Source organism: Corticium candelabrum, chromosome 3, assembly GCF_963422355.1.
Source record: "Corticium candelabrum chromosome 3, ooCorCand1.1, whole genome shotgun sequence".
Classification (NCBI taxonomy): domain Eukaryota; kingdom Metazoa; phylum Porifera; class Homoscleromorpha; order Homosclerophorida; family Plakinidae; genus Corticium; species Corticium candelabrum.
This window is the reverse complement of record NC_085087.1, coordinates 5,404,886-5,415,402: the sequence shown is the minus strand read 5'-3', so window position 1 is coordinate 5,415,402 and position 10,517 is coordinate 5,404,886. Positions and strand designations below refer to the sequence as shown.

The following is a 10,517-nucleotide window of genomic DNA, read 5'->3' as shown; positions in this document are numbered from 1 at the left end:
ACAGAAAACAAATATAAATATTCTAAAATTTATATGTAGATGAAATATCAAGTATCAACATGTCTACAGCCAATTTGGTTAACGAATAGATGTTGTCTATTCAGTAGAGCGTATGGATAATGAGTTCTGCACTTGCTGTTTATGACACATTCGTCACACCACGCGGAAGTAGGAGTGAATACAACACATCAGGCCACCACTAGCTGCAGCAAGAGACCTTTGATCATTCAGTAGAAGATACTGCGTCGGCACTTCGGACTCCAAACCTGACCAGCAAAAGAGAGAGTGGTAATCACGTCTCCTAGGAAAGGGGACCTGCATACTTGTCAGTAGTATGAGATCATCTCTTAGAGTCTGTCTGTTACTCGGAGCAGTCATCAAGGTTGCATTAACTGAGCAAGAATACATATGCGGTAAATCAACGCAATTTTGTCACATTGCTTTCACATCATGAAATGTATTGACATTGTCTGTAGGTGTAGGACCTCACAATTACACTATCGACTCTCCAGCTTTTACCATCTATCAGCTAGTAGGACGATGCGTTAATCTAACTATTCCATTGGCGGGCAACAAATCAGAGTCATATAGATGGTATTTCTCCGAAGGAAATTCTAAATTAGAATCTAAAACATTTCAAGTGCTACGTAACAAAGGAATTTTCGAAACAATCAACTCGAATGCTACTATACTTTTACAAAACTCCAGTTACAACGGAATTCAAATCGCTAGCATTCAAGTTGTAAATAATAAGACAAATCTTCGAGGCAATTATGTTACAATTAACATTGGCAGTAAGCATTACTGCACATATTTACACTTCAGTAGTGAATATCTACAATATGTTTACATTTAGACTTTCCTGCCGTTGACCTTCTAGACGCAACCATTTGCGACAACAGCATCTCAGTCTGCGTCAATATCACTGGCACTCCGCCTCCTATTACTACCATACTGGCCCTAGAAGACGTCAATATGGCAGCTAAAAATCAAACTCAATTTTGTTCTACTTTTGACAAACCTAGCGTTCTAAACATTCTAACTGTCTTCATTACTGCATCTAATTGTTTTGGAAGTACTACTGCAAATGTATTCATTAGTTTTATAAATGGTAAGTATAAACAATATTTTAAACAAAATTATAAATAAATTTGTTGTTTATTTTATGTAGATATTTCTCGCTGCAATTTTACGACTTGCTCAGCTGTTGAAAGTTCCGTATTGAATCCTCAGCAGCTTGCTAGTACAGCAAGTGCTATTTCGTGCAGGTAAGATTGCATCTTGTTTGTAAAAGATCACTTAATTATTTAAAATTATATTAGACCTGATAAATAAATAAGTCTACACTAATGTAGCCACATTATTAGAAGACTAGCAGAGGGCCCGGGTCTACTTGCCCGAGCAAATAGAGCAGGATTCACAGTTAATTAGTAAAATTAATACAAATTTTTGCATGGTGATCTGCTCGTTTTGTTATACGAAATAGGCGGAGACAAAACAAACATCCGAATAATTTGTTCCTCGTGTAAATCCGTATTTTTACAACTCGGATAAAGTAAAAAATATCTTACTCGTCTCCAGTAAGAAGCGACTCGCTCCGTTTATACTGTCCGAGGTCACAAACGGGCATTTGAACTTGGTGGAGATCCAATGCGCTGTTCTAAATATATTCGAGCGCAAATGGCGGCGAGTTAAAATTCGATCAGCAAGAAATAGCACCGTCCCAAGAGAACTCTGAAAGGCACCTTCACTGCCGACCTCGATCGTGCATGTACTCACATTTCGTCATGCAAACTTTGAGCTGTCGTTGCTAGGTAGTTACAGACAGACAAAGGCGTACCGTGGCTTATAGGCTAGACTGGGCTATAGCCCCATCATTTGTAAGTGTGGTCGCAAAAATTGTGGACTGTAAGTACGTGTGAGGACAAAAGCTGTGTATATACACTACACTTTTCCAGTCTGGATATTCCACTGATTTTACCATCAGTCATGTAGAAACCAATAAGAGTGGGCGTGTTTACAAAAGTAGGCGTGTCCAGTATCATCGTGAAGTTTAATCCCCTCTTCCCCGATTTCTAGAGGTCACGCTACGCTTCTGGATAGACAGACAGACAGAGAAGACTTTTATTTAGAGAGATGCAGCATAAACAAGAATTACTGAATCTTATTGCAGAGACATTTTGGATAAAAAAATGTAGTCATCATTGCGTCTTTTGCTGCTATTTGTTGTATACGCAAACATCCTACGTTTCTTGGATAGCTGTAACAAATTTAGACTCCCGCTTATAATTATTGTACTCTACCTTTTTTTGAAACAATTTTTTTGTTTAGCTTTACGTCCGTCACTCGAAATCAGTCTGTTTCTTCGAGACCCACTATTGCTTCGACAGACTATCTTAGAACAAGTCCATCTACATCAGATAAACAAACAAGTACTCCTGCATCGATCAAACAAACAAGTTCCACTACATCAGATAAACCGACAGGTTCTCCCATGCAAGCAAATTCAACTACATCAGCTAAACAAACAAGTTCAACTAGAGGAAATCAACAAAAGTCAAGTCAGTCGACAACTTACCAACAGAGAGTGAGTCTAACTACAAAATATCGTAACTTAGCTACCAATTCAATGGCAAGAGGTAACATGTAGCAATATATTACAAAACCACTATCCTGTGTAACACATATTTTCAACACAGGAACGTCTTCTCCACCTCAGAAAGATTCTAGCTCTCAAGGTTCTAATCTTGCAGCGTACTGTTAACAAATTTCATAATTAATTATTGCATACTATATATATATATTTATCAACAGGAATTCCTGTATACATTATTGTTACAGCATGCGTTGGTGGACTAGTTTTGATCGTCGTGATCGTTATCATTATTGTTTGCTGCAAACGAAAATCAGGTGAACTTGAACTACCTGAGACCTGTACCACTAAAGCATGATCTTTTACGTTGCAGCTCGCAAAAGAGAATTGAACTCAGACCTTCAAACAACTGAACACATTTATGCAAACAGGTAACGTGCTTTTTCTAATATTGTCAAGCACACACATGAATTAAGAAATAATTCAAAGTTTGTATAAATGTTTGCAGTTAATTGGTCTTAAATTCGCAAAGCTATCTGGCACGTAGCGTGCCTTAGTGTAAAGTAATTATACGTAATGAACCTAAATCAGAGTAACAGATTACGAAAGACAACTTGTTATTTCTAGTAAATGTATTTTCATTTGCATATTACTGTATGCTACCCTATGCATTTTATTAGAATAGTGTCTACTTATGGTTTTGATCTAGCTAATTAAATAAATATTACATTTTATGGTATATGGGATTACTGTCTATTAGCAAAAAAGAACAATTTACAAGCTATGACATTCAGACTGAGATACTGGAAATTGATGCTGAGAGACATAAATGCCAACTTTCTATCAACAGATTGTTGTGCTTGATAACTGTGCGAGTAATGTGTTAATTAATTAAACAATTCACCAAAATTCTTTTGCAATGTGATCTTAAAAACGTGCGTTATAATATCAGTTTTACATAAAGTGGTAGGCCTACTTATCGAGCCTTAATTACTCTCCACTTCAAAGTTTCATTTACCACCCTTATTTATCTTTCATTTGTCTCTTTAATGTATCTGTACATATAGCAAAACAGCAGTATCTGTTTATAGCAATACAAGTGTATTTTTGTTAAATTGTTTTCTAAAAGTGATATGTCTAGCATGATCTGCATATAGAGTCGATTTATCAACTGTCGAATTACAATCTGTACACGACACTGCAAACGAGGTCTAGGAAAGTGCTGAATTCGAATTTCCCAATGCACGTGCAGCTCGCGAGGAAGAAGTGGCAGCTGATCATGACGAACACGACGATGTATACGAGACGGCAATGCAGAACAATACAGCTTACGGAACTACTTGATGCGATATACTTCAGAATGCATTTAGCCACTGTGCTACTCAATGATAAAACACTTTTGCATGGTGTTTGCAAATGCGCTCGTAATTTGCTGAAAACCGACGTCATTAATGTTATAAGCAAACATCATATATACACGTACAATACACACGTACCAAAAATTAACTAAATTTTACAAATCATGTACGTTCCAACTGCGCGTGCGTCTACGCATGCGTGTTGTATTTGTAAAGTTGTTACGATTTCATAATTTCATTGACTTCAAAGTTTGTCTGTAGTTGCTGATGTAAATAGCAATTGCAGTTTGCATTGTTGTTTACTAGCTAAACGTTGCATTCAAGCCGATGTTGAAGATCTACAAGCTAAACAGAAAACAAATATAAATTTTCTAAAATTTATGTGTAGATGAAATATCAAGTATCAACATGTCTACAGCCAATTTGGTTGACAAATATATGTTGTCTATGCAGTAGAGCGTATGGGTAATGAGTTCCGCACTTGCTGTTGATGACACATTCGTCACACCACGCGGAAGTAGGAGTGAACACAACACATCAGGCCACCACCAGTTGCAGCAAAAGACCTTTGATCATTCAGCTGAAGATACTGCGTTGGCATTTCGGACTCCAAGCCTGACCAGCAAAAGAGAGAGTGGTAATCACGTCTCCTAGGAAAGGGGACCTGCATACTTGTCAGTAGTATGAGATCATCGCTTAGAGTCTGTCTGTTACTCGGAGCAGTCATCAAGTATGCATTAACTGAGCAAGAATACATATGCGGTAAATCAACGCAATTTTGTCGCATTGCTTTCACATCATGAAATGTATTGACATTGTCTGTAGGTGTAGGACCTCACAATTACACTATCGACTCTCCAGCTTTTACCATCTACCAGCTAGTACAACGACGCGTTAATCTAACTATTCCATTGGCGGGCAACAAATCGGAGTCATATAGATGGTATTTCTCCGAAGGAAATTCTAAATTAGAATCTAAAACATTTCAAGTGCTACGTAACAATGGAACTATCGAAACAATCAACTCGAATGCTACTATACTTTTACAAAACTCCAATTACAGCAGAATTCAAATCGCTGGCATTCAAGTTGTAAATAATAAGACAAATCTTCGAGGCAATTATGTTACAATTAACATTGGCAGTAAGTATTATTGTACTAATTTACACTTCAGTAGTGAATATCTACAATATGTTTACATTTAGACTTTCCTGCTGTTGAGCTTTTAGACGCAACCATTTGCGACAACAGCATCTCAGTCTGCGTCAATATCACTGGCACTCCGCCTCCTATTACTACCATACTGGCCTTAGAAGACGTCAATATGGCAGCTAAAAATCAAACTCAATTTTGTTCTACTTTTGACAAACCTAGCGTTCTAAACATTCTAACTGTCTTCATTACTGCATCTAATTGTTTTGGAAGTACTACTGCAAATGTATCCATCAGTTTTATAAATGGTAAGTATGAACAATATTTTAAACAAAATTATAAATAAATTTGTTGTTTATTTTATGTAGATATTTCTCGTTGCAATTTTACGACTTGCTCAGCTGTTGAAAGTTCCGTATTGAATCCTCAGCAGCTTGCTAGTACAGCAAGTGCTATTTCGTGCAGGTAAGATTGCATCTTGTTTGTAAAAGATCACTAGATTATTTAAAATTATATTAGACCTGATAAATAAATAAGTCTACACTAATGTAGCCACATTATATAGAAGACTAGCAGAGGGCCCGGGTCTACTTGCCCGGGCAAATAGAGCAGGATTCACGGTTAATTAGTAAAAATTAATACAAATTTTCGCATGGTGATCTGCTCGTTTTGTTATACGAAATAGGCGGAGACAAAACAAACATCCGAATAATTTGTTCCTCGTGTAGATCCGTATTTTTACAACTCGGATATAGTAAAAAATATCTTACTTGTCCCCAGTAAGAAGCGACTCGCTCCGTTTATACTGTCCGAGGTCACAAACGGGCATTTGAACTTGGTGGAGATCCAATGCGCCGTTCTAAATATATTCGAGCGCAAGTGGCGGCGAGTTAAAATTCGATCAGCAAGAAATAGCACCGTCCCAAGAGAACTCTGAAAGGCACCTTCACTGTCGACCTTGATCGTGCATGTACTCACATTTCGTCATGCAAACTTTGAGCTGTCGTTGCTAGGTAGTTAGAGACAAACAAAGGTGTACCGTGGCTTATAGGCTAGACTGGGCTATAGCCCCATCATTTGTAAGTGTGGTCGCAAAAATTGTGGACTATAAGTACGTGCGAGGACAAAAGCTGTGTATATACACTACATTTTTCCAGTCTGCACATGCCACTGATTTTACCATCAGTCATGTAGAAACCAATAAGAGTGGGCGTGTTCACAAAAGTAGGCGTGTCCAGTATCATCGTGAAGTTTAATCCCCCCTCCGATTTCTAGAAGTCACACTACGCCTCTGGACAGAGAGACAGACAGATGAGACTTTTATTTAGAGAGATGCATCATAAACAACAATTACTAAAACTTATTGCAGAGACATTTTGGATAAGAATGTAGTCATCATTGCGTCTTTTGCTGCTATTTGTTGTATACGCAAACATCCTACGTTTCTTGGATAGCTGTAACAAATTTAGACTCCCGCTTATAATTATTGTACTCTACCTTTTTTTGAAACAAATTTTTTGTTTAGCTTTACGTCCGTCACTCGAAATCAGCTTGTTTCTTCGAGACCCACTATTGCTTCGACAGACTACCTTAGAACAAGTCCATCTACATCAGATAAACAAACAAGTACTCCTACATCGATCAAACAAACAAGTCCCTCTACATCAGATAAACCGACAGGTTTTCCCATGCAAGCAAATTCAACTACATCAACTAAAAAAACAAGTTCAACAAGAGGAAATCAACAAAAGTCAAGTCAGTCGACATCTTACCAACAGAGAGTGAGTCTAACTACAGAATATCGTAAGTTAGCTACCAATTCAATGGCAAGAGGTAACATGCAGCAATATATTACAAAACCACTATCCTGTGTAAAGCATATTTTCAACACAGGAACGTCTTCTCCACCTCAGAAAGATTCTACTTCTCAAGGTTCTAATCTTGCAGAGTACTGTTAACAAATTTCATAATTAATTATTGTATGCTATATATATGTATCAACAGGAATTCCTGTATACATTATTGTTGCAGCATGCGTTGGTGGACTAGTTTTGATCGTCGTGATCGTCATCATTATTGTTTGCTGCAAACGAAAATCAGGTAAACTTGAACTACCTGAGACCTGTACCACTAAAGCATGATCGTTTACGTTGCAGCTCGCAAAAGAGAATTGAACTCAGACCTTCAAACAACTGAACACATTTATGCAAACAGGTAACGTGCTTTTTCCAAGATCGTCAAGCACACACATGAATTAAAAAATAATTCAAATTTTAATTAATTTTTGAATTTTACGGTTTTCAGGTTTTAAATTTGTAACGGTATCTGGCATGTAACTTGCTTTAGTGTAATGTAATTATATGTAATGAACCTAAATCAGAGTAACAGATTACGAAAGACAACTTGGTATCTCTAGTAAATGTATCCTTATTTACATATTACTGTATGCTACTGTATACACTCTAGTAGTGTCTACCTATGGTTTAAATCTAGCTAATTACATAACTATTACATGTCATTGTATATGTGTGGCGATCTAATAGCAATATGACATTCAGGCTGAGATACTGAAATTGATCTGTTTCGGTAGTTAGAGACATAAATGCCAACTTCCAATCAACAGATTGTTGTGTTTGATAAGTGTACGAGTATGTTAATTAAACAACTCACCAAAATTCTTTTGTAATGTAATCATATATACGTGCGTTATAATATTAGTTTTACATAAAGTGCTAAACTAACTTAGCCTGCGTTACTCTCCACTTAAAATTTGTATTTACCATCGATATCTATTTTTCATTTGTCTCTTTAATGTATCTGTTTATATAGTAATACCGCAGTATCTGTATATAGCAATACTACAGAAACAAAGTTTGGGGTAGATGTGAACGTCGACGGTACCCCATCCGATTCAATGACGTTTTTGCCGTCCAAGCAAGGTCCCAAGGCAAAAGACGTGTTATCGACTCCTCCCGAAGAAGAATCTGCTGAACAATCCAAACTCTCGACTTTACTTTCTAACGTCGTTGAAACGCATCCAGCTACTCCGGGAGAACCGCTACACCCAGACGACCAGGCAGCTGCAGCCACTGACGATGATAGAAAATCAGCAAACCAGGTATCGTAAATTTTGTTTATTAATTAACTTGCGCAAATTTTAAAAATACTTAATTTAGGGTTTGCCTCAAAACGAAGAGACAAGTATTGAAACAACCTCTACAGTGAACCCAGGGGAGCATTACGCTGTACCAAGGTGTCCCAACGTCTCTGGACCCCTGGAAACTTCGAATCCACAGATTCCTATCCCGTTCTATGAAATCATTCCGTGTCGGAAGGCCGACGAAGTGGATGACGTCAACGATGTGACGTTGATAGAATCTCGGGTAGAATTCAACCAAGACGCTAAAAATAAAAAGGGAACTTTCAAAACAGCAGAAGATAGCGGATCTTTTCAAGTTACTACACTTTATGCTACAGTCGACATGGCCAAGAAAACAACCAAAGAAGAACCTTCACCAAAGGTACATTAATTAAACTATTACACATTACTATTTAGGCGTTTTAATAGCTAATTTAAATATTTTAAATTTATGTAGTTTAACTTATTTTTGTTCAATTTATTGACTTAAATTATGTATGGACCTAAGTAGTTGACTATATACATATATTATGCTTTGTTACTATCTTAAATCCTAGACGAGTGAAGTTCAGTATGCAGAGCTAGAAACTAGTTTTTCTGGCTCGATCCAACAGCTACTAGCAAAAACAAGTGTCATATATTCTGAAATGAATTCTGAGCAGCCACCGCCAAGAAACGACGGACAGGAACTCTGAAGAGACTCAGAAACGCAAAGGTTCAATCAACGGTTTAACATTCTTCATACATTAATTATTCGCTGTTTAGTTAGTTTCGGTTTTAAGCATTTATTCCTTTTTTGCGTAGCATTTTAAGATTTTTTGATTGTCAACTTTAGCTGTGACGGTGCTAACAGTTACAAAGAGACAAAACATTCGCTTTATTGTACTATCATTAAATTACACAAAAACTAGTCTTGGAGTAGCTTCGTAGTAGTAATCAGGTGTCAAACCATAGTAGAAGTGCATTTAGTTGTGCGTGCGTTTAACAACTAAAGTTTCACACTGTAAAATTTTTCTATAAAGTAAATAACAGACAAACGTCGTAAACATTAAATTAACTATATATAAACGTAGAATAACCTGAATATGTTCCTTAATAAAATTTATACCAATAAACGTACGGTATAAAACACACTCAATCGTCACCATAAGAATTAGACATGTACAAAATATATGTCAGTCAACTTTAGACAACGAGAATACTCAATATCTAAATGCAGCACCAGATATCTACAGTACTAGATATCTACAGTAATATGTATCTGCAATATTAGATGTCTACAAAAATATATATCTACAGTACTAGATATCTACCTTACCAGATATCTGCAGTACTAGATAAATAACAATACTATGTACTTGCAATATTAGATATCTACAGTACTACTAGATATCTACGGTACTAGATATCTACAGTACTATGTATCTACAGTACTACATATCTACGGTACTAGATATCTACGCTACTTGATATCTACGGTACTGGATATCTACGGTACTAGATATCTACAGTACTAGATATAAACTACTGGATATAAAGTGCTAGATATCTACAGTACTAGATATAAATTACTAGATATAAAGTGCTAGATATCTACAGTACTAGATATCTTTGCTACTAGATATCTAGAGTACTAGATAGCAACGGTATTAGACAGCTACTTTACTAGATATCTAGAGTACTAGATATCTACGATACTAGATAGCTACGGTACTAAATATCTACAGTACAAGGTATCTACAGTACTAGATATCTACAGTGTTATATACCTACAAGACTAGATATCTACAGTACTAAATATCTATCGTACTTGATATCGACGGTACTAATTATATACAGTACCAGACCTCTATGGTACTAGATATCTCCATTACTAGATATCTCCATTACTAGATATCTACGATCAAGAAGGAAAGAACAACTCTGCAGACTTCAAGACCTACTGAAGACGTTGGTTTTCCGTTACACTGCAGAAACTAAATGCTCTTGTAATGATAAGAAAACTGAACATTGTTCAAGGTGGTTTCATTTTAGATGATGAACTCATGCGTGTCCAGGCACGCCCACATTAGTTTCTTAAGTTAGAGTTTAGGTTTGAGTTTATTTAACACTTTATGTAGTTTGCCGTACCTATCAAATGTAATTGTGCTAGAGAATTGAATATATCTAATAAATATGCTATCTACAATGGTAGATACCTACAGTGCTAGATCTATAGTGCTAGATATCTCCAGTCCTAGATATCTAGATATCTACAGTGCTAGATATCTACAAT

The 10,517-nt window shown here is 36.5% G+C and overlaps 2 protein-coding genes across 4 annotated transcripts; both read left to right on the top strand.

Annotated features, from left to right (window-relative positions):
• The first annotated feature begins 256 nt into the window (after nucleotides 1-256).
• On the top strand, nucleotides 257-4,100 carry LOC134177321 (uncharacterized). The gene is made up of 9 exons (XM_062644095.1): nucleotides 257-413; nucleotides 477-794; nucleotides 857-1,111; nucleotides 1,172-1,268; nucleotides 2,332-2,639; nucleotides 2,700-2,738; nucleotides 2,815-2,910; nucleotides 2,967-3,024; nucleotides 3,751-4,100. The coding sequence occupies exons 1-9, from the start codon at nucleotides 335-337 to the stop codon at nucleotides 3,806-3,808; spliced, it is 1,308 nt and encodes a 435-aa protein (XP_062500079.1). The 5' UTR covers nucleotides 257-334; the 3' UTR covers nucleotides 3,809-4,100.
• Nucleotides 4,101-4,388: 288 nt separating this feature from the next.
• On the top strand, nucleotides 4,389-9,195 carry LOC134177093 (mucin-2-like). Of its 3 annotated transcripts, XM_062643807.1 has the most exons (12): nucleotides 4,389-4,713; nucleotides 4,777-5,094; nucleotides 5,157-5,411; nucleotides 5,472-5,568; nucleotides 6,629-6,936; nucleotides 6,997-7,035; nucleotides 7,108-7,203; nucleotides 7,260-7,317; nucleotides 7,933-8,221; nucleotides 8,280-8,624; nucleotides 8,800-8,957; nucleotides 9,047-9,195. In XM_062643807.1, exons 1-11 carry the CDS (start codon nucleotides 4,635-4,637, stop codon nucleotides 8,935-8,937), a joined length of 2,022 nt encoding a protein of 673 aa, XP_062499791.1. In that variant the 5' UTR covers nucleotides 4,389-4,634; the 3' UTR covers nucleotides 8,938-8,957; nucleotides 9,047-9,195. The 3 variants fall into 3 exon arrangements, with proteins under 3 accessions (XP_062499791.1, XP_062499792.1, XP_062499790.1); XM_062643808.1 differs by having other exon boundaries at nucleotides 7,957-8,221; nucleotides 8,800-9,195; XM_062643806.1 differs by having other exon boundaries at nucleotides 8,800-9,195.
• The last annotated feature ends 1,322 nt before the right edge of the window (nucleotides 9,196-10,517 follow it).